Here is a 12,712-nt window from a genome sequence, read left to right on the forward strand (position 1 = left end):
AAAATGAAACAGGGTGATCCCTCGCTGCGGTTTGAGTATCGTTGTTTGGGGTACAATGGAAGTATCTTTATTTTTGATAACTGTAATACTGTTTCACCTAGTTATTTACCTATGTCATTTATTGCTCATCCTTAGCGAAGATGGTGGAGAGCCCTGCAGTCCATTGTCTAATTGCTGAGAGATTGCAGAGCTTTTAGATATAGAGGAGTGTAGGTGACCTAGTGGATGAATGACAACCGAGTTTTGAGAAGATTTGTAGCTCAGGTTGAAGTTCTGGATGTAGGTGCTCGCTGAGGTGGAAGGTTCGTTTTCAGACGTTTCGTCACCATACTAGGTAAAATCTTCAGTGAAGCCCTGGATGAAGAATTGCTGATTTCTATTTATATGTTTGGGTTTCTTTGGGTTGGTGATATCATTTCCTATGGTGATGTTATTTCCTATTCTTTTTCTCAGGAGTTGCTAAATTGGGTCCAAGTCTATGTGTTTGTTGATAGCGTTCCCGTTGGAATACCATGCTTCTAGAAATTCTTGTGCGTGTCTCTGTCTGGCTTGTCCTAGGATGGATGTGTTGTCCCATTCGAAGTGGTGTCCTTCCTCATCAGTATGTAAGGATATTAGTGAGAGAGGGTCATGTCGTTTTGTGGCTAGTTGATGTTCATGTATCCTGGTGGCTAGTTTTCTGCATGCTTGTCCAAAAACCGAAACGCTATCAACCGAAACGCTATCAACAAACACATTGACTTGGACCCGATTTATCACCCCCTGAGAAAAAGAATAGGTAATGACATCGCCACAGGAATTGGCATCACCAACCCAAAGAAACCCAACGATATAAATAGAAAGCAGGAAACATTAGCACTGCTTCATCCTGAGGCTCACTGAAGATGTTACCTAGTATGGTGACGAAACGTCTGAAAATGAACCTTCCAGCTCAGCGAGCAAACCTAATCCATAAATCACAAGGTTAGTATGCAGGTGCAGCAAGTAATCAGGAAAGGTAATAGAATATTACAAGGGGGCATAGCTTTAAATTAAGGGGGGGTAGGTATAGGACAGATGTTAGGGGTCGGTTCTTTACTCAGCGAGTCGTGAGTTCATGGAATGCCCTGCCAGTAGCAGTGGTGGACTCTCCCTCATTATGGGCATTTAAGCGGGCATTGGATAGGCATATGGAGGATAGTGGGCTAATGTAGGTTAGGTGGGCTTGGATCGGCGCAACATCGAGGGCCGAAGAGCCTGTACTGCGCTGTATTCTTCTATGTTCTATGTTCTAATATTATCATTTATCATAGGGGAATTGATTGCAAAAGTAGAGAGCTTATGATTTAATTATATAGGACATTGGTGAGGCTGCATCTGTACAGTTTTGGTCTTCCTATTTTAATAAGAAACCTACTAGCTACTGAAAGGACGTTGCAAGGGATAAAGCAAGTCAAAATCTTGTTTTGAATGTTTCCAAGTCAAGAACTGTTTTCTGAAAGGATGGCCACATTATGTACCCAATATTCTGATACCAAACCAGCACTTTGAACAGTGTAAGCACCTCACAGTTGTTGGCAAATTACTGGTCTTCAAGAGATTAGTTACATCAAGAACACTTCAGCCTGTTATTCTTCAATGCATGCCCCCTCCCCACCCATCAAAGAATTTTAGGAATTATGAAGTGATGTGTGTGGATGCAGCAATCAATTTGGTGGCCAGACATCACCACTGTCTAGAAGACATCCAAGACCAAAAAAAACCATTGTTACCTTTCCCATTAGTAGCGTGGAAGCAACTGGGAATGGATTTGTTTGAGTTCAAGGTTATATAGACCTTCTAACTATTGGTTGTTATTCAAGATAGATTGAAGTTAGCTTTTTGCGTAATAACATAACAGATATTGTATTTAGTCCCTCAAAAGACATTACTGTGCACTCAAGATCCTGGACATTGTCATGTCAGACGTTGGACCAAAGATTGCAGCTGTGGTTATTACTTAGTAATGTTGTCACTGACCTATTAATCCAAAGATCCAAATTATGTTCTGCAGGTCCACATCCAAATCCCATCACAGCAGACAGTGGAATTGCAATTCAATCCAAATTTGGAATTAAAATTCTAATAGTATTCCAACCCTACCCATTGTTGAGTGTCTGTAAAAAAAAAAAGCATAAACATTACAAATGTCTTTTTAGAAAGAAAATTTACCATGTTTACCAGGTCTGGCCTACATGTTACTATAAAGTCTTAGCAATATGGTTGACTCGTAACTGCCCTCTGAAAAAGTTGAGTAAGAGCTTCAGTGGCATTCCAGGCTAACAAATGTTGGCACAGACAATGACACCCTTAACCCATGAATGTATAATAAAAAAAAAACCAAGCAGTTCCAAAATTAAATATGCTTTCATGTTACCAGTTCAGCTGGAGAGGCTGAATGAGTGGTGTGAATGATTAAAGTTTGAGCAGACAAATTCCTGATCCTAATTTATAAGAAGGTCTTAATCTTACTGGATTGAATGATCAATCCTCACTGCTCAGAATGGATTCTCACCATCAGAAATGTTAGGTAGGGAGAGTGAGAACACAACTTCCATCAAAACCTAATGTTGTAGAAAACAACCACGAAATAAAATATCATGAAGAAGAGACAACTGTGACCAAAAATTCAATAACTTGCAAAGACCACAAGATTTACCAGAGTTGAAGCCCAAGAAGAGAGTATGGGTAAGATGTGGAGAGGAGGTATAATTATTGAAAGAACACCACAACTATGGTTGATCAAACATCCAGCTGCTTTCTGTTGATCGATTCTCTCCTTGTGTAGTTCAGAGCAAAGGTACTCCAATCAAGTGAATAAATCAGTGACTGTTAACTATGTAAGTTTTTTAGAACTTCAGTCCCAGAGGGAGCCACTGGATGGCAACTTCAGTGAGGGTTTGAGTTTTTCTAAATCTATTCTTTATCACTGTTCTGAATTAATCCACAAGATTTCAAGGACCCACTCAAACTAGTCGTGCTCAAGAATAAAATCTTAAAAATCCTGCTCTGTGAGCAGGGTCAACAAAAAAGATATTATTCCAATGCCAACACTGTCCCAGATTTTATGAAAAATTGTGTGTTCAAAAAGGCTGAATACATTTAATCCTCTTCAAATAAAGGAGATTTAATTAATGCATTGATGCAAAGCTGGATTGGTAAAGTGGAGATACAGCTGATGTTAGGCAGACTTAGCCCGTGGACTAATTGAGGATAGTGAAAAAGCATAGATTTAGAGAAAGTCAAACCCAAACTGGTGCTGCCACCAAGTGGTTCCCTTAGGAACTTAAGTTCCAAAAATCTTCCTTAGTTTCAGTCTCTGGTTTATTCTCTTTATCGAAGTACCCTCAGTCTGAACGACACAAGTGGAGAATTTATTAACAGTTAGCAACTGTATGTTTAGGTCCGGTGAACAGAGAGAATTGGATTAAATAAATATTCATGATTAGAGTCAGGAATAGAGCCTCTATTTTCCTGCTCCTCGGATGCTGCCTGACCTGCTGTGCTTTTCCAGCAACACTCTAATCTAGACTCTGGTTTCCAGCATCTGCAGTCCTTGTTTTTACCTAAACAAATATTCATGCTAACCTATTTAGGAGAAGTGATGGCTTTGAGGTATTATCACTAGATTATTAATCTGAGACCTAGGAAATGTTCTGGGGACCAGGGTTAAAATCCCTTCCATAATTGATGGTAAAATGTGAATTTTTTTTAAAAATTCTGCAATTAAGAGTGTAATGATGACCATGAAATAATTCTTGATTGTTGTAAGTATCCATCTGATTCACTAATGTCCTTTAGGGAAGGAAACTGCCGTCCCTATGTGGTCTGGTCTACATGTGACTCCAGACCCACAGCAGTGGCGGTTACTCTTAACTGCCCTCTGCATAATCAGGGGTGGGCAACAGATGCTGGTATCCACCTTCTGTGAATGAAGAAAAAAAATTGTGTTTCTTGAACGTTAGATTTAGTTATCTAATTTAGGCAGTTGACCATTTGTAAGGAATTTTCAGGTGGTGCAATAAGTTTAGGAGCAGCAGTTTAGATATGAAACATTAATTAATTAATTAAATAAGGCACATATACAATTCAGAATGGTTCATTGATACCAGAGGATGAGCAGCCAATTGACAGAGTATGCACTCATCTCATTAAGGTTATGAAGACAGCATTCTGCTCGCTAGCCAAAGTATTAGAGGACTCCTCAGTGAGTTGTGTTCTGCCTCTCCTCGTCCACCTTTTATCGGAGGAAGCAGCTGTCTAGTGAGCACATGCTGAGAACTGTTCTCTTCAAGCTCTGATACTCTGCACATGATGATACACCCTGTTTGAAACTACCAATACAGGTTCAAACAAATGGTTGACACAGCATGGTTTGCCAATGTGCAAAACAAGCGTCCAGCAATATGGAAGTTGTGTGATAAATTAATGTTTTTAAAAAGCTATCAGCAGAATCAGTTCTGTGTAAGGGGCACTGGACCTGAAATGTTAACTCTGATTTCTCTTCACTGATGCTGCCAGACATAGAGTCATAGAGATGTACAGCATGGAATCAGACCCTTCAGTCTAACTCGTCCATGCCGACCAGATATCCCAACCCAATCTAGTTCCACCTGCCAGCACCCGCCCATATCCCTACAAACCCTTCCTATTCGTATACTCATCCAAATGCCTCTTAAATATTGCAATTGTACCAGCCTCCACCACTTCCGCTAGCAGCTCATTCCATAAATGTACCACCCTCTGCGTGAAAAAGTTGCCCCTGAGGTCCCACTTATATCTTTTCCCTCTCACCCTAAACCTATGCCCTCTAGTTCTGGACTCCCCGACCCCAGGGAAAAGACTTTTGTCTATTTATCCTGTCTATGCCCCTCATGATTTTGTAAACCTCTATAAGGTCACCCCTCAACCTCTGATGCTCCAGGAAAAACAGCCCTAGCCTATTCAGCCTCTCCCTATAGCTCAAATCCTCTAACCCTGGCAACATCCTTGTAAATCTTTTCTGAACCCTTTCATGTTTCACTACATCTTTCTGATAGGAAGGAGACCAGAATTACAACAGTGGCATAACCAATATCCCATATAATCGCAACATGACCTCCCAACTCCTGTACTCAGTACTCTGACCAATAAAAGAAAGCATACCAAACGCCTTCTTCGCTATCTTATCTACCTGTGACTCCACTTTCAAGGAGCAATGAACCTGCACTCCAAGGTCTCTTTATTCAGCAACACCCCCTAGGACCTTACCATTAAGTGTATAAGTCCTGCTAAGATTTGCTTTCCCAAAGTTTCTGATTTACAGTATCCACTTCAGTTTTGGTTATTGTTCAGAAGAGATGTTCGGAAGCACTGCTACATACAAAGGGTGCTAGAGCTTTGGAGCACTCTTCCACAGAGGCTGGTTATGCGAGATCATTGTAATTTTAAATCTGAGATTGTTAATTTTTTGTTAAATGAAAATATTAAGGGATATCAGTCAAAGGCAGGTGGTATATGGAGTTAACCTGCAGCTCAGCTGTAGATTGAATAGTGGAACAATCTCAAGGAGCTGTATGGCCTATTCTTGCACCTACATTTAATAGTGTATCAACTTAAAGGCAGTGAAGAAGGCTAATAGCATGCTGGCCTTCATAACAAGAGGAATTGATTATAGAAGCAAAGAGGTCCTTCTGCAGCTGTACAGGGCCCTGTGAGACCGCACCTGGAATATTGTGCGCAGTTTTGGTCTCCAAATTTGAGGAAAGACATTCTGACTATTGAGGGAGTGCAACGTAGGTTCACGAGGTCAATTCCCGGAATGGCAGGACTATCTTGCGCTGAAAGATTGGAGCGACTGGGCTTGTATACCCTTGAGTTTAGAAGGCTGAGAGGGGATCTGATTGAGACGTATGAGATTATTAAAGGATTGGACACTCTGGAGGCAGGAAACATGTTTCTGCTGATGGATGAGTCCCAAACCAGAGGACTCCCAGGAGGACCAGTTCAAAATACGTACAACACAGATGGCCTCCTTCTTCAAGGACCGCAATTTCCCCCCCGACGTGGTCGACGGTGCCCTCCACCGCATCTCCTCCACTTCCCGCTCCTCCGCCCTTGAGCCCCGCCCCTCCAACCGCCACCAGGACAGAACCCCACTGGTCCTCACCTACCACCCCACCAATCTCCATGTACAGCGCATCATCCGCCGTCACTTCCGCCACCTCCAAACAGACCCCAGCACCAAGGATATATTTCCCTCCCCTCCCCTATCAGCTTTCCGTAGAGACCACTCCCTCCGCGACTCCCTTGTCAGATCCACACCCCCCACCGACCCAACCACCACTCCCGGCACCTTCCCTTGCAACCGCAGGAGGTGCAACACTTGCGCCCACACCTCCCCCCTCACTTCTCTCCAAGGCCCCAAGGGAAACTTCCATATCCGCCACAGATTCACCTGCACCTCCACCCACATCATCTACTGCATCCGCTGCAGCCGGTGTGGCCTCCTCTATATTGGGGAGACAGGCCGCCTACTTGCGGAGCGATTCAGGGAGCACCTCTGGGCCACCCGGACGAACCAACCCAACCAACCTGTGGCACAGCATTTCAACTCCCCCTCCCACTCCACCGAGGATATGCAGGTCATTGGACTCATCCACCGCCAAACCACAACAACCCGACGGTCGGAGGAGGAGCGTCTTATCTTCCGACTGGGAACCCTCCAACCGCAGGGGATGAACTTGGACTTCACCAGTTTCTTCATCCCCCCTCCCCCCACCTTGTCTCAGCCGGATCCTTCCAGCCCGGCACCGCCTTCCTGACCTGCAGTCTTCTTCTTGACCTCTCCGCCTCCACCCTACTCCGACCTATCACCCTCACCTTGACCTCTTTCCACCTATCACATTTCCAACTCCCCTCCTCCAAGTCCCTCCTCCCTACCTTTTATCTTCTCCTGCTGAACACTCTCTGCTCATTCCTGAAGAAGGGCCTGTGCCCGAAACGTCGAATCTCCTGTTCCCTGGATGCTGCCTGACCTGCTGTGCTGTTCCAGCAATAAAGTTTCAACTTTGATCTCCAGCATCTGCAGACCTCACTTTCTCCCCAAACCAGAGGACACAGTTTAAAAATAAGGGGTAGGCCATTTAGAACAGAGTTGAGGAGAAACGTCTTCAACCAGAGAGTGGTGGGTGTGTGGAATGCTCTGCCCCAGAAGGCTGTGGAGGCCAAGTAGGTAAAAACAATGAATGCAGATGCTGGAAACCAGATTCTGGATTAGTGGTGCTGGAAAAGTTCAGGCAGCATCCGAGGAGCAGTAAAATCGATGTTTCGGGCAAAAACCCTTCATCAGGAATACAGGCAGAGTGCCTGAAGGGTGGAGAGATAAATGAGAGGAGGCACTCTGCCTGTATTCTTGATGAAGGGCTTTTGCCCGAAACGTCGATTTTACTGCTCCTTGGATGCTGCCTGAACTGTGGAGGCTAAGTCTCTGGATACTTTCAAGAAAGAGTTGGATAGAGCTCTTAAGGATAGTGGAATCAAGGGTTATGGGGATAAGGCAGGAACAGGATACTGATTGCCAAAATTTTCAGCATATCAACTTTGTCAATCTGTTTCCCAACTCCTCAAAGCCATGATCATAATGAATGGTGGTGCTGGCTCGAAGGGCGGAATGGCCTACTCCTACACCTATTGTCTATTAAAAGTCCTAATAAACACCCCATCATTAATATTGAAAAATGAGTTTCATATTTATTGAATGTCAAATTTCTCTGTTGTGATTATAAGTCCATACTTTTTAAATTTAAAAACAGTTTTCATAAGTTTATATTCATACTTCAGCTTGCATCATTATTCTTACATAATCAGTTGTTGTCCTATCAATACCACTTTAAATTGGTATTGGGAAAGCAGAAAGCCAGTCTAGTGAGATTGAGGTTTCACTGACAGCTTTCTTCAAGGTCAGCACTCACTACAAATTACAGGTCAATGTTAACGATGCATGAATTTGTTGATCTGAGACAGGTAAGAAGGGATAAGATTAACGAGCCTTGGATGATGAGAACAGAAGAGCTTCTTGTCAAAAGGAAGAAAGTAGCCTACGTAAGGTGGAGGAAGCAAGGATCTAGCACAGCTTTAGAGAATTACAGGTTTAATAGAAAGGAGCTCAGAAATGGACTGAGGAGAGCCAGGAGGGGGCACACAAAAGGCTTGATGGGAAGGATTAAGAAGAACCCAGGGGCATTTTACTCATATTTGAGGAATAAGAGAATGATCAGGGAGAAGGTAGGGCCGATCAGGGATTGCGGAGGGAACTTGTGCGTGGAGTCTGAGCAGATAGGGGAAGCTCTAAATGAGTTTTTTGCTTCAGTTTTCACTAAGGAAAGGGACCTTGTTGTGAATAAGAACTTTGAGGAGTTGGGAAACAGATTGACAAAGTTGATATGCTGAAAATTTTGGCAAACATTAAGATTGATAAGTCTCCAGGGCCAGACCAGATTTATCCTAGGTTGCTCCGGGAAGCGAGAAAGGAGGTTGCTAAGCCGCTGGCAAAGATCTTTGCTTCCTCACTCTCCACAGAAGTCATATCGTAGGTTTGGAAGGAGGTGAATGTTGTTCCTCTTTTCAAAAAAGATAATAGGGAAATCCCTGGCAATTACAGACTAGTCAGTCTCACGTCTGTGGTCAGCAAGGTTTTGGAAAGAATTCTGAGGGATAGGATTTATAACTATTTGGAAAAGCATAGCATGATTAAAGGCAGTCAGCATGGCTGTGTGAGGGGCAGGTCATGCCTGACTAATCTTGTTGAGTTCTTTGAGGAGGTGACAAGACAGGTCGACAAAGGTCGAGCAGTGGATGTCGTGTATATAGACTTCTGCATGGCATTTGATAAGGTTCCCCAGGATAGGCTCATTCATAAAGTCAGAAGGTATGGGATACAGGGAGAATTGGCTATCTGGATTCAGAATTGGTTGGCTGACAGAAGGTATAGAGTGGTTGTAGATGCAAAGTATTCTGCCAGGAGGTCTGTGTTGAGTGGTGTCCCACAGGGCTCTGTTCTTGGGCCTCTGCCCTTTGTAGTTTTTATAAATGACTTGGATGAGGAGGTTGAGAGGTGGTTTAGTAAATTTACAGATGACACAAAGGTTGGAGGTGCCGTCGATAGTATAGAGGGCTATTGTGGCTGCAGCGTGACATAGACAGGATGCAGAGCTGGGCTGAGAAACCTAGATAAATGTGAAGTGATGCATTTTGGAAGGTCAAACTTGAATGCTCAATGTAAGGTTAAAGTCAGGATTCTTGGCAGTGTGGAGGAACAGCGGGATCTTCGTATTGAAGTGCATAGATCCCTCAAACTTGCCACCCAAGTTGGATAGGGTTGTTAAGAAAGCATATGGTGTTTTGACTTTCATTAACAGGAGGAATTGAGTTTAAGAGCCGCAAGATTTTGTTGCAGTTCTACAAGTCCCTGGTGAGACCACACTTGGAATATTGTGTCCATTCTGGTTGCCCTACTATAGGAAAGATACAGAGGCTTTGGAGAGGGTGCAAAGAAGGTTTACCAGGCTGCTGCCTGGACTGGAGGGCTTGCCTTATGAAGAGAGGTTGAATAAGTCGGACGTTTCTCTCTGGAGAGAAGGAGGAAGAGAGGAGACCTGATCGAGGTATGCAAAGGAATGAGAGGCATGATAGAGTCAGTAGCCAGAGACTTTTCCCCAGGGCAGGATTGACTGGCACGAGGGGTCATAGTTTTAAGATATTAGGAGGAGGTATGGAGGAGACGTCAGAGGTAGGTTCTTTATGCAGAGAGTTGTGAATATGTTGCCAGCAGTGGTGATGGAAGTAGAGTCATTAGAGACATTTAAGCGACTGCTGGACATGCACATGGACAACAGTGAATTGAGGGGTGTGTAGGTTAGGTTATTTTATTTTACATTAGGATTAATCCTCGGCACAACATCGTGGACCAAAGGGCCTGTTCTGTGTTGTACGTTTCTATTTTCTACGTTAACTGTAACATAGGCGTTTTCTGTAAAAAGAATGAGTACAAGATGGAAATACCAAAGCAGAGATTTGAACTTTTGTAATCCTTAGTTACAGGAGTATTCACCTTGTTAAAACTGTTCCTTCTGGGAACTGTAACAATTAAAGATGCAAAAAAGACAGCATCGTGAACTCAACAAAATCAGAAATTGCTGGAAAAAATCTCAGGTCTGCTGCATCTTTGGAGAGAAAATACAGTTAATATTAATTCCTGTCAGCTTCACATCAGTAGTGGGAAAACTGATGGAGGCTATAATACGGGAAAAGGTAAACAACTTGGAGAAATGCCTCACAGCGCCAGGAACGCAGGTTCGATTCCAGCCTTGCAACTGTCTGTGTGCAGTTTGCATATTCTCCCTGTGTCTGTGTGGTTCTCCCACAGTCCAAAGATGTGTAGGTTAGGTGAATTGGCTGTGCTAAATTGCTCACAGTGTTCAGGGATGTGTAAGTTAGGTGTATTAGTTAGGGGTAAATATAGGATAGGAGGAATTGGTCTGGGTGGGTTACTCTTCGGAGGGTCGGTGTGAACTTGTTAGGCCGAAGGGCCTGTTTCCACACTGTAGGGATTGATTCTAAGAAATAAGTTCGTACTAGACAGTCAAGGTGGCTTTGCCAAATGTAATTGAGTTCTTTGAGGAGATGACACAGGCAATGGAAAAGGGCACTGTGGTTGTTTTCCATTTTGGCTTTCAGAAATTATTTAATACAATGTCACTTGATTGCAGAGTGGGACCATCTGGGTAACTCTTTTAGGAGCCAGTGCTGACATCATGGGTCGAATGCCTTCATTTTGTACTATAGAATTCTATGTTTCTATTTCTCACCAAGTACAATATAGAGGATAAACACCTGGCCAGAGACTAACCAAGTCAAGAGCTCCTTCTGCCAAGTTAACTATAGGCTCTTCCTGAATGAGCCAAGATTTAGAACTGCTGCAGGTAAATCAACTGAAGGAACCACAATATATTTCCAAATCAGGATGCTGACTAGCTTGAAGAGGAACTTAACAGGTCGTGCTGTTCCATGTCCTTGTTGACCTTGTTCTTCTTGGATGAAAGTGGTTAAAAGTGTAGGAGGTGCCATTAAAGAAGCCTTAGTTAATTTTTGCTGTGTGTCTATTAGATGGCATGTATTGCTGCCTCTGTATGGTGGTAGTGAAGGAAGTGAATTTGAAGGTGGTGGATGGGGAGCCAGTCAAGCAGACTGCATTGTCCTGGATGGTGTCAAGCTTCTTGAGTGTTAGTGGAACTGCACGCATCCAGGCAAGGGAATATTCCATCACCCTCCTGACTTGTGCCTTGTAAATGGTAGATAGCCTTTGGAGAGTCAGGAGGTGAGTTACTTCCTGCAGTATTCCTAGCCTCTCTCCTGCTGTTAAGGCCACTGTGTTTATATGGCTGGTCTAGTTGAGTTTCTGGTCAGTGATCAGTATTTTGGAGTTCAGATCTTTCATCTTCACAAAATGTTTTTCAACACCAGGAGAGTTCCACATGAACTAATATTAAAACACTAAATATGTATGTTTAATGGTAAAGCTGATTATTTTTGTGTCATGTTATTGAGGGTCTGTAAATGTCTTCTAACAGTACAGTTCATTAGAAACTATAAATGCTGACTTAGTTTCAGGTTGTCATGTGTCAAAGAAGTGAACTGTTAGAAATTGAGATACAATGCGGTAAATGAAAGGTATTCTGAAATTCTGTTTTGATTCATACCTAATTTAGTTCATCATAATGTACAAAGTATAACATATATTTGCTCAATTTTTTATGCAGAAAACTTCTGTCAAGTGACAGGAACCCACCCATTGATGACTTAATCAACTCGGGAATCTTGCCAATCCTTGTGCAATGTCTTGAAAGAGATGAGAAGTATGTACTGTGCTTGTATGATAATTTGACAGAGCTTTGTGTGTTCTTAAAGTATAAGTGTCGGTTCTCCTGCATTATGATATCCTTTCTTATCCCTTTATTACCCGTGTTGCTGCCGTTTTGGGAACTTTTACAAAATGATGCATATATGAAAACCTATGAAAGTGTGCCTGGAGTTTTTCACGTGTGGAGAACAAACTTTTATTACTTGGAAAATCATTTCTTTTCCTGAAATTCCCTGTTTCAAGTATGCATTGTGCAAATGTCTTCCCCAGGTGTTGACTATTTTCTTAAAGCAGCCAGCTGTTTGGATATGGGCACATACTTGTTTGACAATGCAGCATTCCCTTAGTACTGACGTCTGACAATGTGGCACTTCTTCAGTGCTGAGCCTCTGACGGTATGGTACTCCCTCAGTACTGACCCTCTGACAGTGCAGAGCTCCCTCCCTACTGACGCTCCCTTAGTACTGACCCTTCGACATTAAAATGTTACCTCAGTACTGACCTTCTGACAGTGCTGCACTCCCTCAGTACTGACCCTCTGACAGTGCAGAGCTCCCTCACTACTGACACTCCCTTAGTTCTGACCCTCTGACAGTGCAATTCTCCCTCAATAATGACTCTCTGACAGTGCAGCATTCTGTTAGTACTGACTCTCGCACGGTATAGCACTTCCCCAGTATTGAAGATCTGACAGTCAGCATGCCCTCAGTACTGAACTTTGGTGGTAATGTGGATTATGTGGTAGTATCGTGACTGAATCCACAAAGTTCTGCTTTCAAAGTGAATGTGCTACTG

At 43.1% G+C, this 12,712-nt stretch overlaps 1 protein-coding gene across 2 annotated transcripts in view; it reads left to right on the forward strand.

Annotated features, from left to right (window-relative positions):
* LOC122561991 (importin subunit alpha-4-like) overlaps window positions 1-12,712 on the forward strand; it is a 138,937-nt gene that overhangs the window by 49,370 nt on the left and 76,855 nt on the right. For both annotated transcript variants that reach the window (XM_087991823.1, XM_087991822.1), the window contains one exon: window positions 11,817-11,912. In XM_087991823.1, coding sequence (XP_087847949.1) covers window positions 11,817-11,912 — 96 coding nt within the window. The remainder of the gene's footprint in view (window positions 1-11,816; window positions 11,913-12,712) is intronic.

Source organism: Chiloscyllium plagiosum, unplaced genomic scaffold (assembly GCF_037043375.1).
Source record: "Chiloscyllium plagiosum isolate Xiang-an unplaced genomic scaffold, Cpla_swu_hap1 HiC_scaffold_11, whole genome shotgun sequence".
Classification (NCBI taxonomy): domain Eukaryota; kingdom Metazoa; phylum Chordata; class Chondrichthyes; order Orectolobiformes; family Hemiscylliidae; genus Chiloscyllium; species Chiloscyllium plagiosum.